At 33.8% G+C, this 23,414-nt stretch overlaps 1 protein-coding gene across 2 annotated transcripts; it reads right to left on the minus strand.

Annotated features, from left to right (window-relative positions):
* Positions 1 to 50: 50 nt before the first annotated feature.
* LOC138715958 (zinc finger protein 45-like) lies at positions 51 to 19,786 on the minus strand. Of its 2 annotated transcripts, none has more exons than XM_069848944.1 (7): positions 19,742 to 19,786; positions 16,573 to 16,719; positions 16,046 to 16,183; positions 11,681 to 11,827; positions 9,636 to 9,760; positions 3,974 to 4,053; positions 51 to 1,127 (listed from the first exon to the last, which is right to left on the minus strand). In XM_069848944.1, the coding sequence occupies exons 5-7, from the start codon at positions 9,753 to 9,755 to the stop codon at positions 197 to 199; spliced, it is 1,131 nt and encodes a 376-aa protein (XP_069705045.1). In that variant the 5' UTR covers positions 9,756 to 9,760; positions 11,681 to 11,827; positions 16,046 to 16,183; positions 16,573 to 16,719; positions 19,742 to 19,786; the 3' UTR covers positions 51 to 196. The 2 variants fall into 2 exon arrangements, with proteins under 2 accessions (XP_069705045.1, XP_069705044.1); XM_069848943.1 differs by having other exon boundaries at positions 19,731 to 19,767.
* Positions 19,787 to 23,414: the final 3,628 nt, after the last annotated feature.

Raw genomic sequence — 23,414 nt, forward strand, 5'->3', positions numbered from 1 at the left:
AATTTTTGCTAATGAATATTCGACACGAAAAACAAATTTACAAAACACTGTTCACAATAATATATCATAAATATATTTAAATAAGAGTATAAATATAATTACACAACATTAATAACATCATAGTAACTGTAAAGTAATGTACAAATTCAACAATCGATGAAAAATAAAAACTTAGACTACTACCAATGATCTTTGGTCAGTTCCAAGTATGAATTAGATGATGCCTCAGAAGATTTCCACGAACCGTAAAACCTTTATCACATACGTCACATTTAAAAAGCTTCTCCTCACAATGTATACGACTATGAAGATTCAGGAGTCGATTTTCAGTGAATTCTTTATCGCAAACATGACATTTAAAAGGTTTTTCGCCAGTGTGAACACGAATATGAGCGATTAGTATACTTCTGCTGGTGAAACCTTTCCCACACGTTTCACACTGAAAAGGTTTTTGGCCACTGTGAATAAAACCATGTGTTATAAGATGGCTTTTATTTTTAAATCCTCTTGCGCATATACCACACGTAAATGGTTTCTCTCCAGTATGTGTACGTAGATGAACAACAAAATTACTGTTCTGTGAAAAACTTTTACTGCACACATCACATTTATACGGTTTCCAACCTGTATGTGTCCGATGATGAACTATAAGATCACTACTGCGTGTAAAGTCCCTGCCACATATATCACATTTGCTATTTCTTTCTCCAGTATGTGTACAGCAATGTAAATTCAACAAACGCTTTTGTGTGAATCCTTTTCCACATACATAACATTTGAATGGTTTTTCTCCAGTATGGGATCGAATATGAGGGATGAGGTAACATTTTTGGGTATACCCTTTCCCACAAGTATCACAAATAAAAGGTTTTTCTCCAGTGTGAGATCGAATATGGATCTCAAGATTACTGTTCTGAACAAACCCTTTACCACAATAATCACATTTGTACGGCTTGAGGTCCGTGTGTCCTGATTTTTCAGGATCAGTAATGTTTGTCAATTCTTTATTAATAACTGAAGCATTGTTGACTGAGCTGAAGTAATTTTGTACGTACTGCTGTCCATGAAGAATTTGATGCTGAAGAGAATTATCTCCAACTACTTGAAGTAGTTCTTCACTGTTGCTGCTGCAATACGAAGTTTTTGAGAAATACATAAATAGCAAACACAATCGAAATTAAATAATTAGTATAATATGTTACCAGTCAGTAATATATGCAATGGAGAGGGAAAGGAACTGACCACCCTAATTCAGTCCTCCTGGCTTAGTTGCCTCATGAGTGATTTCTTATTGGTAGTGCAACCCAAAAGCATAACAGCATTTCATACATATGGTTGCTACCCCAAACACGATTTTGGTTATCAAATTGTTTCGATGAAACAAATGTTAGAAGCACAATGAAGCATAATTTTTAAAAATAAAGCATAAAAGCATAATATTTAAAATACAGCATAAATCTTGGAAAATGAACTGCCTGCTTGGATGCATTATTTATAACAATTTTGACCAACAAGTAATATTAAAAATACTCACATTAACAATGAGAAGCTAGTTTTTCAGCAGTGGAAATTTCAAACTTAAGGATTCAAGTTATATTTTAAATTCTTAACTACAGTTATATTTGTAGTTCTGTGAGGGACAGGACAACAATTAAAATAACATTACAGAGTGCAAGTTTAACGGTTTTATGGCCAGTTATAGAGATGGGAAAAGTTATTTTCTCCTAACGGTTCCAACTGTTCCAGTTCCTTGAAAATACTAGGTTCCAAATAACAGTTCCGAAATAACAGTACTATATGTAACTGTTGTTGTTTTCTAATGCCAGGCGTTTGACAATAAAGTCATTTGACCTCTTGCACTCCAATATTTTTCAAAGATATTATCATGGTCAGCCACTGAAGCACAGATTTTGAGGTGTTTCGAATCCATTTCTTGGTTTGAGTTGCACAATGAGCAACCATATGTAACTTGTGTGTAGCCTATAAGGTGCACAGTGGTATCTTGGAACATTGAAACCGCATGGTTGACTAGTATCTGATGGAACAGTAGTATTTCGGAACAGGTACATCTCACTAGTATGTAATGTAACAGTGATATTTAGGACGCTAAATGATCACATACTTCCCTGTATGCATGTGATGCAGTAAGATGTCATAGTGAGCCGAGATGTGAATTCATGGAAAAGGAATGTTTTCTAAAGACAAATTGAATTCGCAGATCATGTTTGTTCGAAGCAGGAAATGTAATGCAATTTTAAATTATTTATAAATTTTATTGATCACGAAATCGAAGTGGATCCCAATTGTAAATAAAACCTGACCTATTCTTTCTCTTCTGCTCAGCTCAAGTTCACAATAGTGTTCAATTTCTCCAAAAATTAGTAAATAAAAGCTATAATCATTTTGGCCGTGCTAAAATTTATATTAATAGGCCTACCGCCATGAAGAGTAATAATCTCATTGTAATCAAATATGAAAATTTACCGTTGTATTTTTGTAAATAAACTTCAACAATAGTCATGTTTCAACATAATTTAGTTTAATTTGAAGAAGTGGTAATGAAACTGAAATTGTAAAATATTTGTAAATAAAACATAACCTATATATTTTCGTCTCCCTTGATAAAATTCACAATGTAGTTACTATACTCTAATACAGGCATTATGCTAATAATTGTTTGATAGAATCCTATACTCAGTAACATTAATTTCAAGATAACGCGTACATTTTTTAAAGAGGCTCTTCATATCTTTACTATTTATCATTTACTTTAGTTTCCAACATTTCTTTCAGTGCAACGAAAGGATTCCCAATTCTGCTTTCAAACAGTGGCGCCAACTTATATGGCTCGTGGGATCCAACCACACCCAATAATTTATCGTGTTATCATTATACTTACATTTATTTAACTTATACCTCAATAATGTTTGAGCCCAGTGTTTTCTAATGTAGTTACTATACTCTAATACAGGCATTATGCTAATAATTGTTTGATAGAATCCTATACTCAGTAACATTAATTTCAAGATAATGTGTACATTTTTTTAAAGAGGCTCTTCATATCTTTACTATTTATCTTTCACTTTAGTTTCCAACATTTCTTTCAGTGCGACAAAAGGATTCCCAAATCTGCTTTCAACTTATATGACTCGTGGGATCTGAACCCACCTGATAATTTAATGTGTTATCATTATATTTACGATATTTATTTAACTTATACCTCAATAATGTTTAAGCCCAGTGTTTTCTAAAAGTTGGCGCCACTGCTTTCAATAGTGCCAAACATGTTCCGTTCTGTGGAACAGGTGTTGTCATAATGTAGTTCCAAAGTGAAACGTGTATTCTGTAACCGCGAGTATTTCATACTAGCGTTATTTTGGAATGTAGTATTCCAAGGTGCTGTTACGTTTTGGAACAGTTCCAAACAAGGACCATGGACTGTCCAGGGGAACCAGAGTACTCAGAGAAAACCCCTGTGTTGTCTGGACCATGGGCTTGTCCAATACAAGTTATAAATTCAGGGTGTAGCAGGATTTCAATCTAGGCCCCTTGTTTACAAGTCCACAGCTCTGCAGTGACACAGAAGGGGCAGGGGTATTTGTCCTTGTGACATTACAAGTTGTGAGGCCAGCCACATATGGAACATTTTTCGATTTATAAGTGCAACTGGAATGGAAAATCCAGGTTATAACATTAAATTTATGATATTTTTAAGCATTCTCAGTAATCTGGCACCCCTCTATGCAAGGAATGACCAGATTAACAAGAGTCTACTGTAAATAAATAAATATCTGGGAAATGGAAAGGGAAAACACCACAAGAGAAAATTATAAAATAATTCTTTTTTTTAATGTAAATAAGAAATTGCCTGAAAATTTATGAGGTACAAAAACAAATTACATTAAGATGTTAATAAGGAACGTGCACAGATATACAATTCTAAAAATAAATAAAATAATGTATTTTATCTCACCTATCCGGCAAGACAGCGTGGTCTTCAGTTGTTATTTCCTCTTCTAACTCCTCTTTTATAACTGCCAGAGGCTCGGCCTTCTATAATTAAGATATTTATTTCGTTTAATAACCCTTTTAAAATGCAGAGGTTATTTATAGTCATTGTAATGACATAGAAAATTGAAAAATATCGGATAGCAATGGCAAAAGAAATCACAGCATTTGAAGAAAACTTGTCTCGAAACCATATTTTCTAACATGATATATGTATTTATGCACAGAAAAGATTAACTTTAATATCAAGGTACTCCTGTATAAACTTCTAAAATTAAAAATTATCGTAGCAATAATTAACCTAAGTTACAACCTATCCTAAATTATATTGCTGTTTGTGTGGTCGCATCAAGCTTGACCTGAAAAACGTGGGCAGGAGCAAGCCTGTAGAGTGCAAGGTAACACATGGCATTTTAGATCCGAAATCTCTGGCGTATTGCACTCGTATAACTTTCATTTCTTAACGGCATACACACAATCATTTTATTTCACTAACCTGTGTTACAGTAGCTGTTCAGACATTCCCGAAATTCGTTATCATGTGGCCGTAATTCTTGGACCACAGTAACTCTGTAAGGTTTAAATTTTAAAAGTTCAGTAGTCATATGGGCTGAAGTTTTTGGTATGCCTACTTCTTGTGCAACCCGATGTAAAGATTTATTAGGAGAACATTCAAGTGATGCACCAATATTATCAAGTTTTGCTTCTGTTAGAACCCTTCGTTTTGGGCCTATGAATTTTAGAGTTCAGCAATCCCGTTTCTCTTAATCTAATGACAAGGTTTCGATCTGTACCTCTATTTGGAGGTCGAATATCTGGGAATTTGTCTACAAATTACCTACACACCTGTCAGCATGAACCTGTTTTGATGTAAGTTCCGTACATAAATATTCGCTGTTGTAGAGTAAACATTTCAGCCAGTATTTCAATTATCTAAACAACTAATTTAATGCATAGCACACACACTTCAAACGTATTTAAAAGAAGTACACAAGCACACACGTCTTCTATCAGTAACATCTCAGACTGTACTAAGCTATGGCAACGACCGGTAACATACAGGCCCGCGCAGCCTTGAAGCATGAAGCAATCAAAGCGGTTGGGATCTTTTCGTGTTCTTCGGATCAAGCGTGATGCAATCATACTGTACAGGAATGAATATACCAGTATATCTGTGCATGTGTGTGCAATACATACCGTTACTGCGAAAAAGACAGAAAAGTACAGCATAACTTTAGAATCAGTGGGCACTAGTTTAATCATATCCTAAGTGACTATATAAGGCCGGGAATATGGATCCTGAATACTATACAATACAGTTGAACACTGCCAGTAGAGTCCCATGTACTCATTCAGTTTTAGGTCCTTAATATTGGATGGATCACACAGCCTAGCCAGCAAAATGGATACCATACTTGATTTTCTCAATGAACTAGCCTATGTATCATAAAAGATGGAGGTTAAACGATTAGCTTCCCACTTCGCTTCCACACCTTCAGCTGTCTCATTTGCAATACCAACATAACTTTGGTGACATTACGAAAGTTTCACATTGCATATACGAATCTGTGACATGTTAGGTTAGTTTAGGCTTTCATTATGTCTTTTATATACGAATATGTGACAGATTAGGTTAAGTTAGTTTAGGCTTTCATTATGCCTTGCATTTACTAATCTCTGCAGGATTTTCAAAGACCAATGGTTTTTGTTTAGTGACGTTGTCAGCATAATGATTGACGAGGAAACGAAGTTACAATTATCTATTTCAATATTACTTGTTATGCTTCACTGTATCCCAGTGGTTATTGAATTAATACAAGCTTTGCGTTCTTCACATTACATCGTATCGTGTGTTTTATGTCCCTACGTGCCTTTCCTTCACTAGAAACCACAACGTTTGCACGTCCATTACCACGTACCTCTCATATCAAACGTAATTTACTACATTTCCGAACAATTTCCTTTCCTTGAAATATTTCCTTATAAAATCTTTAACTTTTGAAATCCATCTCCGCAAGAAATCCCTTAAAAATTCGCCCATTTTCACTTCCAAATCACCAGAACTACCTCAATGCTCGTTTCTTCAAGATGGGCACAGTGTTTGGTCTACCTTAGTCATACCATACTTGCCATTGATTCTATCCTATTTATATGCATACAAAGTTTCAATCTTAAAGTAAGACTTTCATTGACTTTACACATAGTGTAGACCAGGGTAATTGTAAACACTTTTCACTGATTTCAAATATATTTCAACATTACACAACCCTCAGTAACGGTAAGCGTGACAAAGAAACATTGTGTTATTTTTAGATTTTTCTTTTCCCTGAAAATGGGTTTAAAATAATAATGTTGACTTTTTTCATCTTTTAATTGCTAGTTTACATTTACACCTTTTAGCAGGAAAGAAATGGGGATGCTCTAAGAATACTTTGAACACTACATACAAAATGTTTATACAGCCAGTACTGACATACTGCAGAGAAATATTAATTACTTCACCTTTCATAAACGACATACAATATGTTCAAAACCAAGCTCTCAGACTCATTACTGGTGGAATCAAAACAACTCCAATAGATTCTATGAGATTCCTCACTAATATTAACAGCATCAAAATGACAATAGAAGAAAAAGCACTGATTCAATATGAAAAACTTATCAGATTACCAGGAAACAATTGGCATTCATACAGTCCTCTCTGTAGATTGAAAACTCAAAAAAGTTTCATATCCATTGTTCAAGAATTAAAACAGAAAATCAATATCCCGAATTTAAAAGAAAACTTACAAATTAAACCAAACCCTTTAACTCTATTAAATATAGAATATAATCTAAATTTAACAGAAGAAATACTGAAATCAGAAGTAAACACTGAAATACTGAAACAATTGTCTTTAGAGACAATTAATATTAGGTACCCTCCACAAAACTGGCTTCATTTATACACTGACGGATCCTTGATCTCCAGAGAACAAGGTGCCGGTGCAGGTGTTACGTGCTGTCTCTTCTCACTTTATAGATCTCTTGGGTATGGAACAACAAGTTTTGATGGTGAAATCATTGCAATAAGGGAAAGTCTCAGGAATCTTCTATGCCACATCAATAAATTTAGGAATGCAATTATATTGTGAGACTCCAAAGCAGCTATTCTATCAATAGTCTCTAAACACACACCTTCATCTCAAACAGCAGAAATAACTAAAATGCTCTCTCAATTAATATCACTCAATAAAAGAATTGTATTCCAATGGATACCATCCCATTGTGGAATCCTGGGAAACGAGAATGCGGATGCTTTAGCAAAGAAGGGCAGCACTGCTATTTACAGACCTGTTACTAAATCTACGTATTACTCTGTGAAAAGATTTATTAAATCTACATACTTAGACTTCAACAAACAAAATTTGATAACACAATCCCAAGGGAAAAAATGGAACTCTCTGCATCAAAATCCACAGTTAATTCCCGATTTGCCACGAAAATCGTCTGTAGCTGCATTTAGATTGGCAACAGGCCATGATTGTTTGGCCAAACACCTGCATAGAATTGGAATATATCAGTCCCCTAACTGCCCATTGTGCAACTCAAACCAAGAAATGGATTCGGAACACCTCAAAATCTGTGCTTCATTGGCTGGTCATGATAATATCTTTGAAAAATATTGGAGTGCAAGAGGTCAAATGACTTTATTGTCAAACGCCTGGCATTAGAAAACAACAACAACATTTACACCTTTGAGACAGGGGTAATTGTAAGCACCAATTTTCGCACGGGCTATAAGACACTGAACATTTTTTGTTCTGTTTCAGAAGAAAGAGTTGTACACCTTCCAACTCCAATTTTGGTCACTGGTACATTTCGTCCCTTTAACCTATGATATATGACGGATATAGGAATTCAGTACCTCTCCTGAGTTTCACGATAACTGCAGTTACCATTTTTCACATCTGTGACAGAGCTCTAAATCCTCCACAGTGTAGTTGGGTGGGGGTCTCTTTGATTACTGAAAAGTACGAAATGTAACCATAGTGAAACATGTTTACAATTATCCCAAAGCAATTAAAACTATGGGACAAATATAAACACGTCATAATTTAATGAACTGAGGTTATGGGAGATCTTAAAACCATTGTAATAAATGTTAACTTCTATACGTTACTCATAAAAACAACATATTCTTAAAAAATAGCACTGTACGTTTACTTACAATGCCAAAAATGAAGATAAAGCAAAATTCTTTCTCAACTTTTTTTGTAGACTCTTACAAAACATTCGTTCACAACTAAGTAGTTACTCCTATTTGGCATCAAACTGCTTTGTAGATTAGCCAACATGTTAATTTAAATATTCCCCGAATTAAAATGTTTATATTGACAATTTTGTATTTCTCACAGCATTTGTTTACAATTAGCCCGTTTACAATTACCCTGGTCTACCCTACTGTACATTTCTGTACACCTATTACTTTCCCTATCGTTGTAAATAATTCAGATTATGATGGTGTATGAGTACAAGATGAATATGTTACATATTCCATTACCAGACAGTTATTTTATTATTTTACATACCAGTATATAGTTTGAATACAAATACTTCACCTATGACTGCAACTTGATATATGACTTGATTTAGCATTTCATCATGATGTTTTTCTACCACACTCTATTAAAAAGGTAAAGACCATAGAGGACCACAGGGTAGCAGGAGATCAAAACTCCACCTTTGCATATAACCGGCATTAATAACAGTAGAGACGTCAGTCCTACATGCTTGTTGTCCCTATCCCTAAGGAAATACCCCTGGTACCTACTTCTGTTATAGGGTGAGAAAACTCCAGGCCCACAGTGCGAGCAGAAGGATTAGAGTAGACCGTATTGGAAATCGAACCCACGACCATGCAGCTTGCAGAACAATGCCTTAACTATAGACTCAATTGCACTATGCACTAACATACTGGAATCAAGATTAGACTTCACTCAAACAATATAAATGATAGGCTATCGTGATATTATTGCTATATGCATACATAATAGCAATGACTTTTACTATAAATTTCAGTGACTGCAAAAGAATGAAGGCTAACCAACCGGCAATTTTTAGAAATCCACAAAACCTAGCTCTAAGTGAAATTCATAAATATGCCTATATTACGAATTATTTTGGAGTCTTGTTTCAAGGCAAATGTATCACATTCAGACTGCATGTCACTTTCCTCCATGATAATGCCTTCTGCATGATAATGCTACCACAGCCAATGGGGTGACAGAAGACTTTGGTGTCAAGTAATAAAAGGCAACATGTGACAAAGGGAGAAACCTTTAAAAGTAAGAATAAGTACTTTACATGTTTCAATGCAACATATAAAATTAATCTAAGCTATTTCTCGCTAGACTCTTGTATAAACCTCATTGATAGTGACTGTGCCGTTCCAATGTGGTCATAATGCTAAAATAAGCGATTGGTAATTAACAGTATTTGTTTTGCTCCAAAATTACTTCATGGCGTTTTTTACGGAGACAATATTTTTACGAGTGTTTTCGTAAAAGAAGAGTATTTTCTCTGGACAAAAAATACAATACCACGATGCTACAGATTGTTTGCATGATCCTTCACACCAAACTCACCACAGTCTCATATTTCACCACCGAAGAAGTCTCCTCTTCTACTAGATTTATGTCGATGATAGTTTCATTCCCGGGTAAAGCCAGTGGATCACCAACAGGTTCAACTTTGATGAGGTCCATGGTAACTGCAACAATAAATTGTCACGATATGCAGGTGTGTATTTCGACTTCATCTTAATAACGTTAAAATTATATGATTTATATAATTGCAAATATGAGATGATAATGTGGCATAACACCTAATTACGGTACTCGTAAAAGCATACAATGTTATTACGTCTAATAAAGTTTATGGACCACCATCACATAGTGAATTTAGCACGTAATGAATTAAGTATTTTATGAACTTGCAACAAAATTTCAATCAAATCTTCTACAATCTAACACTACTAAAGGCACAGGAGCAGGAATGTCAAATTCCTTTAATTTTGCCGTTTCTCATCTGTTTCGTTGCAACTAGAGATGGCTGATATTTCACAAACCGATATTTTGTCACAGGTATTTTTTTGTCACAGATAAACCTGTGACTGATGACGCGAAATATCTGTGACAAAATATCGCTATCGAAATCTGCTCCGTATTCAGTACTCTGTGACTGATATTTTCTCCGCTACGTCGTGAGTTTGCACATGATACAATAACAGCAATTGGGCGGTACAATTTAAATAATAATAATAATAATACCATTGGTTACCAGTACTTTATCTTGTGTAAAATCCTGCCTGTTCAACTGTTTTGTTTTGTAATTATTTTCCAATATTTTTCCGAATACTTACAGTATGTTTCGTTAATTTTTTTTTCTATGACTCAATATTATAATGTTAATGCACGACTTAAAATAATTTATCCATTTTATATATACAATAAGAAGGATCAATTTTTAAAACGATTAGAATAATCACATAACCTCAATTTCTCCATACCCAACTACATTTAAAAATTATCAAATGATTCACTATCTACAATACAACCTCTTGGTACATGAGGTTCACTTTCGACATGTTACTGTTTAGTTAGGTAGGTATTTATTTGTTAATGGCACATGTACATAATTTATTTGTTGGATTTTCCCATATAAATCACTGATGTGTGGTGTGTATAGAGAAATCGTATTCACATTTCATTGCTCTTTAATATTTCCTGTTAATTTTTATCGGTGTCACAAAATATCTGTGTAATCAATGCATATTGTGCTTACTTATCGATATAAAATATTGGTGTGAAAAAATCACCAATAAAAGTCACAGATATTTAATTGTCACAGTCACAGTGTTGCCAACTCGATTCTTAAAAAATCCGCTGTGAAGCCGTGCAGAAACCGCTAAATTGCTATATTGCCAATGTAAAATTATATTATTTTGCCGCTGTGTGCTAAAAATACTCGCTAAATCCCTAAATCAGCAATACAAATTTCATAAATTTTACCTGCTAAACTAATGCCGAAAAACACTAGATATAGCGGGAAAACCGCTGAATTGGCAACACTGCAGTCAGTGTTGCGAATGGAGCAATTTTGTCACTAGATCCGGTTAGTTTTCATCATTTTTCAGCGATTAAATTTGTTAGATTTTTGTATTGTTTAAATATAATTTAACAACTTATTAAAGTGCCGTTAATTACTGGAATAAAATTCTATAAATTGATAATACAATAATTTAGGGATGTCCACTACTGCGTAACGACAAAGAGGGCTTTGTCCTCTTGTTCGTTCACTATTTTTCACAATGCGGTTGGCAACGCTGCCAACAATATATGATGAATAATGGATGCTGTGACGAGGTACATTTGAATAACAACTTTATTCTATAGAATGCACAGATGCAGTTTCTCATTCTGTCTATTCTTGGAGTACTAGGTACCATACTCGAAATGGAGTTTATGCACACCACAGATATAAACTTTGTCGATTTCTTCAATCTTCAGAGCTAAGTTCCATGATAGTTTCTTTGTTTTTTTTTTTCCTTGCATGAAAGGGCGTGGTATTTAGGGCATTTTTCGCAGTAAAAGAAACAACTGTAACTGTAATGATAATAATCTATGCTTACCAGCTTATGCATGTTATGCTGTACTTATGAGTTGTCTTGCATTTGCTGTCAGAGTACCATTCAGTTGCCAACACGAATCATCATTTTGTCTTCTGTGCGAGTTGCTCCAGTTAATGTAACGCCTATTCCATAGTTGTCCCAAAATGCCTGAAAAAAGATAGATGACAATCAGGTTTCTTGACAAATGGTTTAAGTTTTCAGCAAGCTATTCAATAATGATAATGATAATGATAATGATGATGATGATAATAATAATAATAATAATAATAATAATGATAATGATCATGATCATAATGATAATGATAATAATAATGATAATAATAATGATGATAATAATAATAATAATGATAATAATAATAATGATAATAATAATTTATTATTTATTTATTTATTATTAATATTTGTGTGCTGAACAACAGCCAGAGGCCAATTATAGTTCAGCACAATACACAAACAGAAGATACAAAGGTGCAAAACAAAAATAAATAATATCTTAAATAACAAAAACATACATAAATAAAATTGAGTACAAACTAATAAATAATATCTTAAATAACAAAAACATACATAAATAAAATTGAGTAAAAACTAATAATCAAAACGAAACTAAACCTTAAAAGAAATAATAATAATAATAATAATAATAATAATAATAATAATAATAATAATAATAATGATAATAATAATAATAGTAACAAATGATAATAATAATAATGATAATAATAATAATAATAATAATAATAATAATGATAATAATAATAATAAATGATAATAATAATGATAATTATAATAATAATAATGATAATAATAATAATGATAATATTGATAATAATAATAAATAATAATAATAATAATATTTCTCTTTGTAATATGTTAGTATTCTGTTCTGTAACTTTTTTGTTAAATTTTAACTGCTTGAATACTTTGTGACCTGGTAGAGTGTAAGAGAAGGCCCTATCGCCTTAACTCTGACAGTATAAATAAATTATTATTATTATTATTATCATCATCATTATTATTACAACAACAATAATAATAATAATAATAATAATGATAATAATGATGATGATGATAATAATGATGATAATGATAATAATAATGATAATAATAATAATAATAATAATTTATTTATACTGGCAGAGTTAAGGCCATAGGGCCTTCTCTTACACTCTATCAGGTCACAAAGTATTCAAGCAGTTAAAATTTAACAAAAAAGTTACAGAACAGAATACTAACATATTACAAAGAGAAATAATAATAATAGCATAATAAAATCGACACTAAACAACATGAAAATAATACCATAACAGAAAAAAAAAGAAAGTAAAATACATTGGAATATAGTGAAAGCAATTCATTTAGCACAAATGGTTAATATGGAAAACGTAAGGAAGAATATAACAAAATAGAATATAATAAAATAATAAAAAAGAAAAAAAAAAAGAAAGAAAATTAAATAAAATTCACAATAGAAGGCTATGATAATAAATTCGTCAGCTGTTAAAGGGAACAAAAGGGGGAAAGGAAGGAAAAGAAATATATAGCCTATATTTTTACAAAACTATCGCAGAGAAAAGGGCTTATAACTGAAAGGAATCTGAGTTGAAAAAGTGCAATTTTAATTTATTTTTGAAACTAGACAATGTCCGACAGTCTCTGACATGTTGTGGTAGAGAGTTCCAGAGATGAGCTGCAGAGACGGTGAAAGATGAAGAGTAGAAGGATGTTCTGTGTTTAGGAATGGAGAGTGTGATATGGTGTTGTGAGCGAGTATCTATTTCGTGATATGAGACAAATGTTGAAATGTTCAATAGCAAGATACGAAAGCTGTATTGGTGGTAGCAGATGTACTGGATATTCAAAAGTATAAATCTACAATGTTTAAAGTACTGTATTGAAATATCATTATAATTTTAAACTGTATTGTTGTTACATTATTACTGTAAATAGCGAATACTCCGCGCATATTTTTTGCAGAATTTAGCAAAGAAAAACTGGGGTGTGTGCTTTATTTGAAATAAGGTTGGTACCACTTTGCTTCAAATACTGGATCCTGTTATACCATAGCGTTGTCTGGCCTTGTGCCTCGGTCTGTGTGGCATAGAATTGGGCAAAACAATTATTTTTCAGAAGCCGATTCCAATGATTCAATCATATATTACAAATCAATTTTAATCATTCATTCACGATTCTTCAGAGTCCGTGATTCCAACTATTCTTTTGAATCGTCAACAAACAACTCACAGAATTCTTCCCTTTGCAAAACAGGGGTAGAACAAAAACATTCTACATCTCTCGCATAGATGACATTAGAGGTGAGACATTGGACGGTCTCTTTCTGATTGGCTGCAGCCATTCATCATGCCCGCCATTACTTACTTACTTACTTACTGGCTTTTAAGGAACCCAGAGGTTCATTGCCGCCCTCACATAAGCCCGCCAACAGTCCCTATCCTGAGCAAGATTAATCCAGTCTCTATCATCATATCTCACCTCCCTCAAATCCATTTTAATATTATCTCCCCATCTACGTCTCAGCCTCCCTAAAGGTCTTTTTCCCTCCGGCCTCCCAACTAACATTCTATATGCATTTCTGGATTCGCCCATACGTGCTACATGCCCTGCCCATCTCAAACGTCTGGATTTAATGTTCCTAATTATGTCAGGTGAAGAATACAATGCATACAGTTCTGTGTTGTGTAACTTTCTCCATTCTCCTGTAACTTCATCCCTCATAGCCCCAAATATTTTCCTAAGAACCTTATTCTCAATCACCCTTAACCTATGTTCCTCTCTCAAAGTGAGAGTCCAAGTTTCACAACCATATAGAACAACCGGTAATATGACTGTTTTATAAATTCTAACTTTCAGATTTTTTGACAGTAGACTGGATGATAAAAGTTTCTCAACCGAATAATAACAGGCATTTCCCATATTTATTCTGTGTTTAATTTCTTCCCGAGTATCATTTATATTTGTTACTGTTGCTCCCAGATATTTGAATTTCTCCACCTCTTCAAAAGTTAAATTTCCAATTTTTATATTTCCATTTCGTACAATATTCTCGTCACAAGACATAATCATATACTTTGTCTTTTCGGGATTTACTTCCAAACCTATCTCTTTACTTGCTTCCAGTAAAATTTCCGTGTTTTCCCTAATCGTATGTGGATTTTCTCCTAACATATTCACGTCATCTGCATAGACAAGCAGCTGATGTAACCTGTTCAATTCCAAACCCTCTCTGTTATCTTGAACTTTCCTAATGGCATACTCTAGAGCAAAGTTAAAAAGGTGATAGTGCATCTCCTTGCTTCAGCCCACAGTGAATTGGAAACACATCTGACAGAAACTGACCTATACGAACTCTGCTGTACGTTTCACTGAGACACATTTTAATTAATCGAACTAGTTTCTTGGGAATACCAAATTCAATAAGAATATCATATAAAACTTCTCTCTTAACCGAGTCATATACCTTTTTGAAATCTATGAATAACTGATGCACTGTACCCTTATACTCCCATTGTTTCTCCATTATCTGTCAAATACAAAATATCTGGTCAATAGTTCATCTATTACGCCTAAAACCACACTGATGATCCCCGATAATTTCATCTACATATGGAGTTAACCTTCTCAAAAGAATATTGGACAAAATTTTGTACGACGTCAACAAAAGTGATATTCCTCGAAAGTTACCATAGTTAGTCTTGTCCCCCTTCTTAAAAATAGGTACGATTATGGACTCCTTCTATTGATCTGGTACAATTTCCTTTTCCCAAATAGCAAGTACAAGCTTATAAATTTCGTTAGATAATGCGCTTCCACCCTCTTCTATTAATTCTGCTGGAATTTGATCGATACCTGGAGACTTATAATTTTTCAGATTTTCTATCGCAATTTCGACTTCAGAAAGTGTGGGTTCGGGTATAAATGGCTCAGCAGTTTGTATTTCAATTTCGTCCCGATCATTTCTATTTGGCCTATGTATCATGCCCTCCATTAGTCCACAAAATTATCCAAGATAGTGTTTTCTAATTTGCTATTGTAGATTAAGTCCCAGATGCTTCTACAACAGCATGTGAAGATTATGACGTGTTTCTTAAACTAAATTGATATTTTATTTAGCTTTGGAGGACATCATTATGTGGGATTAATTTCTTGTAAGTAAAACACAAATTACAGCCAATTTTTTTTCTCTCCTAAAATTAGGGTGCACGGATTATTCAGTGGCACCGAGTATTCACGTATATACAGTATTTTTATTATTATTATTATTATTATTATCATTATTATTATTATTATTATTATTACTGATTTACTATATTTATCTATCCAGATTATTTAGTAGTTCATGCTTACCAGTTTATGCATGTTTGCTGACAATAGCCTCATGTTTCCTATTGGAGTCCCACTTCATTATCATCAACATTCACCATCCTATCTTCTCTGTGAGTTGTTGCAGAGAATTTAACAGCTACTCCACATGCCACAAAATGTCTGAAACTAGACAGACGACAACCAGGTCTCTTTGAAAGTGGTTTAAATTTTCGGCAAGCTATGCAATAAGATATGGAAACTGGATTGATAATAAGAAATGTAGGCCTACTTCTTTAAAAATGTAAATCCACAATGTTTAAAGAGTTTCTTTTATTTGTTATTGTGGTTAAACAGAACACCTCAAAATCTGTGCGTCAATGGCTGACCATGACAATATCTTTGGAAAATATTGGAGTGCAAGAGGTCAAATGACTTTATTGTCAAACGCCTGGCATTAGAAAACAACATTTGTTATTGTAATTTTAAACCATATTCTGTTACTACAATATTATTATTATTGCTAATTTACTATGTTTAACTACCGAGATTATTTAGTAATCCTTGCTTACCAGTTTATATTATGTATGTTTGCTGACAAGGAATTTGCTCCAGAGTGCCTCGCCTTTCCTGTCAGTAGACCACTTGACTATCAACATCTTTTCTGTGTGGGTTGCTCCAGAGAATTTTAACTTCTACTTCGTAGTTGTCCCAAAATGCTTGAAATAAACAAATAACAATGAGGTTTCTTTGCTAGTGGTTTAAATTTTTGGCAACTGCAGTGTAGATCTACTGTATCATTGTAAATAACATAATTTTTCTTTGACTGCCTCCGTGGTCTGTTGGTCAGCATGCTGGCTTCCAGATCAGGAGGTCCCGGGTTCGATTCCCGGTGAATTTTTCTTGAAGAAGAGGAATTCCCTGGGTGTCTAGAGTCTGGAAATTTGTATGAATGTGAGTGTGATTGTGAGTGTGCCGGGTTAATATTAATTAACCAATCATCACAAATATAAAAAATACATCAGGACTGTCGCTGGGCAGTAACCTGAACACACGTTTCAGCCTCACATTGTTGACAAGTAACTCCATCTGTTAGCACAACCATAAAGCATCTAATAGATGCTATAGAGTTACCAACAACGAAAAAAAATAAATAAATAAATAATTTTTCTTTCTAATAATAACAAATGTTAGCATGTAGGCTTTCACGGCCGGTGTCTATGTAATACAAGTCTTCCAGGCTAGGATGAAGAGATGATTCTAATCATCAGCATCTCGTTAAAGCACTGTTTATAAACTATTGTTCATTTTAGTAAAAATGAATGACTTGGCTAAGTGAAATATAACTTAATAATAACAAATACATTACTCAGTTAGATATGGTCCATCACTTAGCCGCGGAGCTATTTTAAGCGTTTTTTCCTTACTTACTTACAAATGGCTTTTAAGGAACCCGAAAGTTCATTGCCGCCCTCACATAAGCCCGCCAACAGTCCCTATCCTGTGCAAGATTAATCCAGTCTCTATCATCATACCCCACCTCCCTCAAATCCATTTTAATACTATCCTCCCATCTACGTCTCGGCCTCCCCAAAGGTCTTTTTCCTTCCGGTCTCCCAACTAACACTCTATATGCATTTCTGGATTCGCCCATACGTGCTACATGCCCTGCCCATCGCAAACGTCTGGATTTAATGTTCCTAATTATGTCAGGTGAAGAATACAATGCATGCAGTTCTGCGTTGTGTAACTTTCTCCATTCTCCTGTAACTTCATCCCTCTTAGCCCCAAATATTTTCCTAAGCACCTTATTCTCAAACACCCTTAACCTATGTTCCTCTCTCAGAGTGAGAGTCCAAGTTTCACAACCATACAGAACAACTGGTAATATAACTGTTTTATAAATTCTAACTTTCAGATTTTTTGACAGCAGACTAGATGACAAAAGCTTCTCAACCGAATAATAACACGCATTTCCCATATTTATTCTGCGTTTAATTTCCTTACGAGCGTAACTTATATTTGTTACTGTTGCTCCAAGATATTTGAATTTTTCCACCCCTTCGAGGGATAAATCTCCCATTTTTATATTTCCATTTCGTACAATATTCTGGTCACGAGACATAATCATATACTTTGTCTTTTCGGGATTTACTTCCAAATTGATCGCTTTACTTGCTTCAAGTAAAATTTCCGTGTTTTCCCTAATCGTTTGTGGATTTTCTCCTAACATATTCACGTCATCCGCATAGACAAGAAGCTGATGTAACAAAGCGTTTTTTTCCTAGTAACCTAAAATTTCTCTATGTGAAACGGTGTCAATGATGTGTTTTTAAATTATGTAACTGGACTTAGGTTTGGCTAGTTTTGCGATTAGCTGGGTTGGCAAACCAACCTTATTTCGTGATATTTACCGTATATATGTAATTTTGGGGCAGAGTGATTACTTTTACTGTGTAAGATGTGCCTTATTTGTTTTTATTTCAAGTTAAATTGTTATTCTCTATACTAGAATACTAGCATCATGTTTCTTTCCTTATTACGCTGCCAGCCCGGCAAGACCTCAGACAGCATTTGATAGCACTGGTCCAGGCTGGGTTTTCAGCTTCACAGACAAGCTGAATAGTTGAGAGGAACTCTGACTACGGCCAAGAGGTGGAATAACGGTTTCGTAAATCTTGGAGAGGTCCAGAATCGCCATTAATGACAATTTTAAAAAATCAAAAGATACTTTTTTTTTTTTAGTTACAGCATGTTTGTTATTTTAAGTATCCAAGTTCTTCCCAATATGGTAAAAATATTATTTAAAACCGATACATTATTTCAGAGTATTATTTTTGTAGTTTTCAGTTCAGTAAAATATCAACTCCAGCAATAATAAACGCAGCCATATACAACAAATGATGGCAGTGCTGTGTCTAACCCCAACAAATGTCTGATCTGTCTTAAAGATACAATAGACCTCTTCACATATCACTTAAAATAAGATATAAAAATTAAGACGGTGAACTTAACACACAGACATAAGAATTAATATCTAAGGAAATATGGGTAGTCTATTTTTAAATCAAATAACGCTTGTGGCGAGTACAAAAGTTTATTCATCAGCAAATTATGAATTTTAGAGCAAAATGAATTATGAGGAGTCTCTCAATAGATATATACTGTAGAACTCACTTGTACAAGCCTACGAAATTACGCTTTCACTTTTTAAGACTTCAAATTACTAAGTTCGAGTAGTAGTCTTTTAAAAGAATAGCGGTGAATGTAGAGTATCCAATGCCCACTGAATGAATATTTCACTTTTATCACTGCCAATGCTGCGCTATAATCGTATATGCAAGGTAGGCTATAACAAAAACCTAAACTAACCAAACCTCACCTGTCAAAGAAGCAACACGTTATACTAAATATGTGTAAAATTGGCCTATGTCTCTATAGTGGACGGGACATAAGTAACATTGCCCTTTTATTTATCTGCAACTTCGCCATCCTAATGCTAACAGTATTTTTTTCGAAATACCAGTACTTGAAATATGCAAAATCTCAAGCTAAAAACGACACACGTGAAATTTATTGGTTTCTATCATGTTTCGTTACCTAGTTTTCATTCTTGCAAACTATATACTGATTACTCTCCATAAAACATTACTTATTAACTCGATTAATTATTGGCAATGAAATTTATTACAAACTAAGCAAAAGACGAAAATTATATACAAAAACGTACAACACACCCACCATTCCCGGCCAGAAACGTCAAAACACACAGATTGTAGGGACCAGTGATGCCAGGTTCGCAGATTAGAAAATCCCTTTGATAGGTAATAAAATCCCTCTATGTTCAGAAAAAGTACCTCTGTTGAACTCGTGATCAGGGATTCAACTGAAAATTTCATTCATGGCGGGTTGTTTGAAATTCGACAGTCAATACGGGAAAGAATTTTACAAATTACATATATAATAAGTGTATTGTATGGTGTTAATTGTTTTTAAATAATTGACTTCAGTGGTTTTGCGCTATACTTCAGAATACTGCGTAAGTACTTATATAAAGACTGTGCAAATTAAAAATAATTAAAAACATGTTTTTTTTTTTTATTTATGGTACAAGGTGGAACAAGGATAGATAAATAGGGTAATTGAAAGAACAGTGGCATTAACTGTTTTATCACAAATGAATTTTAGTGATCCTATCCCGATTTCTTCATCGCTCAGTCATTTCCCTTCGACTCCATCTTCTAATAATATGATGTAATTATGATGGCGAGTTCGGTTAAACGAGCGTTGAGCGGATTCCCCCGATTTTGGAATAGATACCGACGCACTTTGGTTAGGTTAGGTTAGTTTAGGCTTTTATTATCCCGTCAATATGAAGGTGAAAGCGATTGAGTGTGGTTTTTTGGCAGTTCAAGCACGTCGGTGTCTATTCCAAAATCAGCAGAATCCGCTCAACGCTCGTTTCACCCCAACAGGCGCATAAAAAGATAGGTTGCTTAAAATATAATCCTAAAAGACCCATCTTGAGTCTTGAGTACACTACTTCTGCAATCCTAAAAGAGTTGCAGTAGAAATTTGTAATTTTTTTATATGGCACTTAATATTCCAGCTAGCAATAGAACAGTCTAGTATGGAGGAGCAAGTATGTCCTGTATGGTATATTTTTACTGACTTATTACGAGAAGATTTAATAAATATGTTGAATGAACATTGCAAAGGAGATTTTCTTATAAATTATATGATTAAAATCAAACACTGGAAAGTTATGCTTAGTACTTCTGAAGATTATAGAAAATTCACAGAACTTCTTACTTCAAATAAAATTTGAATGCCACATCTATGGGGATTTCCGTCGTCTGTTCTTTATCAGTTATAATATGGAATTTGCACACATCTATATCTGAATATCAAATGAAAGGAGCTCTGAAGGAGAAACAATTTCTGGCTGAAAAAGTGTCCTGGCTTCACAGGCAGAAGAGCCCCCTTCTCTTGGTGGCAAGTGAGCTACAAGACATTGCTGAAGCAAGAGAAATTTTCGCATTGACTACACTACTTCATTAAGTCATCTCTGTGGAACCAAGGAAATCCTCTAATTGTTTAGTAGATATTGCTGTACACGACACACTAGTAATACTGTACAATAAATTATTATAAAGTACCGGTATTTAATGTGCTGTCACAGCATTCCCTGATAAATTGACTCATAGATACTGAATATCAACAAAATCTGTTCAATAATTAATTAGGAAAAGTATCTGTACAAAGACAACAGACAAATGTCATGCCCAGAACTTGGCCTACTTCTTTGGTGTATCCCTAATGCTGAAAACGCGATTTAATTTCTTTTTTTTTTTTCCCAAGGCCACAATTATCTCTCTACTAAGAAATTAAAGAGGAAAATATGTTTCTTATTTCACTGCCCAGTTTTCAGTTTTTTTTTTTACGTAACGGGAAATAACTGCTTTAAATAACAAAGAACAAACAGACTCCTGATTAGTATAAAATACAGTCCATACCGGGAGTCGAATACTGTTATGGCTTGATTTATAGGTAGAAATTACACCATAACACAGAACAAAATACATCAGTTTATTACTGATATGCTGCCAGGAATATAAACATCCACAGCCTCTTATCTCCAAATGCAAATCTCTCAGATGTTGCACTTTCGCCCTCAGCAATCAATCTTTTTTTTTTCTTCTTTTGTGCAGCTTATGAGTTATAGATATGCGTCAATATATACATGTACATTGTGTATCACATAGAGTAAACATCTTAAAATATATTTTATTTTTGACTGAACTACTGTATGTGGAATACAAGAATGAGGTTTGTTGTATAAGAATCAGTACCGGTACTTAATACTTTTATTATTTTTTTTTTTTTTTTTTTTGCGGGCAAGACTTTTAGTACGCACATATACTGTGAACAAACCTTTGAATATCTAGATTTGGAATTGCCTTACATTAATGAAGTAGATATGAATAAAAAATTCTCAAAATACATAAAAAATTTTAGCAGAAATTCTGAGAAACATATTAAGACCCAACCTTCTACAAAAATTCTCAAGGTTAAAAACATAGCCTACCATATTTTGGCTTTGAAAACTCCATTATAAGTATGGTAACCTAGTGAAATCTGGACGATGAAACAAAAATATATATAACAAAATATTGCAGTGAGCTGAGATAAGGTTTTTCCGTAAAACAGAGATTATACACTTTTCGGCCATAAGATAAGATTACCAGATTTTTTTCATAATTTTCAGGGACAGTTATCGGTTTATATGAAGAAACTACTTTTAACATTTCTTTAAGTTTGTCATTGATTTGTATTGTTTCTACATACCTTAAAGAATTAAAATAACTTACTCATTCTATTTACACACAAGTATTACTTGCAGGAAGACATGGAGATATTTCAATCAACTTCTGGAGTTTTGCGTAGAAAATCATTTTCTGAGACAATTTAATAATAATAATAATAATAATAATAATAATAATAATAATAATATTTATTTATCAGAAACCAGTGTACAAGGCCTGGATATGACATCGTCAGGTTTGATAACATACACATGCACAAACAAATAAACTTAGCACAAATAAAATTTAATTTAATTTAATTTCTTCCTGTAACCACTACAGGTTGCCATCGACAAAGAGTACCATGATACAATAGAGTAAAAGCCTTGAGGCTTAGTGATAAATTGTTGTTAGAGTGAAAAATAAACAATTTGAATTATATTGAAACACATGATGTTAAACGAAGTAACGTCAAGGAGATGCGAATTAGTCATGGTCCATATGTATGATGCCTGAAAATAGCTATTGAGCCTTTGAGTGCTGCAATTGTTAGATCTCTTAAAATACTTTTATGCAGGCCAAAAGATTTACAGAAGTCGACTAGGAACCGGGGTATGGTCCCACGGGCTCCTATCATTAGTCCCGTAATGACGATGGATTCCAGATGGTATTTGTCCTTATAAAAACTGATGGAAGGTTCATATATATTCCTTTTTTCCTCGTGTACTTCTTCTGGCTGGTGTTCGTGCGATTTGAATCTCACAGTGGGATCTATGATGTAACCTTCTAGAGAGGGAGGTTTAAATGCAATTATGTCAATTCTTCGATTACTGCCCTCACTGGATATGCCGTGTACTTCTTCATATACTGAATAACCTTTGTTCCTTAAGGCAGTTGCTATTATAGATCTTACTGTATGATGCCGCGTATTTCGTAGAAGTTCACCATGTGGACAGGCCCTCAGGACATGGGCAAGGGTTTCAACCTCCCTGTCGCAACGTCGACCCTTGTGATTCCTGATCCACTTATTGGCCGGGGTATATTGTTGGTTGGGAGTGGGCGTTAAAGTCACCAATTATAATAGTTTTAGGTTGTATATCAAACAAAGT

The sequence above is a fragment of the Periplaneta americana genome, chromosome 2 (assembly GCF_040183065.1).
Source record: "Periplaneta americana isolate PAMFEO1 chromosome 2, P.americana_PAMFEO1_priV1, whole genome shotgun sequence".
NCBI lineage: Eukaryota > Metazoa > Arthropoda > Insecta > Blattodea > Blattidae > Periplaneta > Periplaneta americana.

What these genes read in the sequence shown, in the direction of transcription:
- LOC138715958 (XM_069848944.1), bottom strand. Translation starts at nt 9,755, where the DNA reads ATGGACCTCATCAAAGTTGAACCTGTTGGTGATCCACTGGCTTTACCC. An exon ending in TGGTGAAATATGAGACTGTG is followed by an intron (nt 4,054 to 9,635) that starts GTGAGTTTGGTG and finishes TCTTAATTATAG; the next exon opens with AAGGCCGAGCCTCTGGCAGT. An exon ending in CACGCTGTCTTGCCGGATAG is followed by an intron (nt 1,128 to 3,973) that starts GTGAGATAAAAT and finishes TTCGTATTGCAG; the next exon opens with CAGCAACAGTGAAGAACTAC.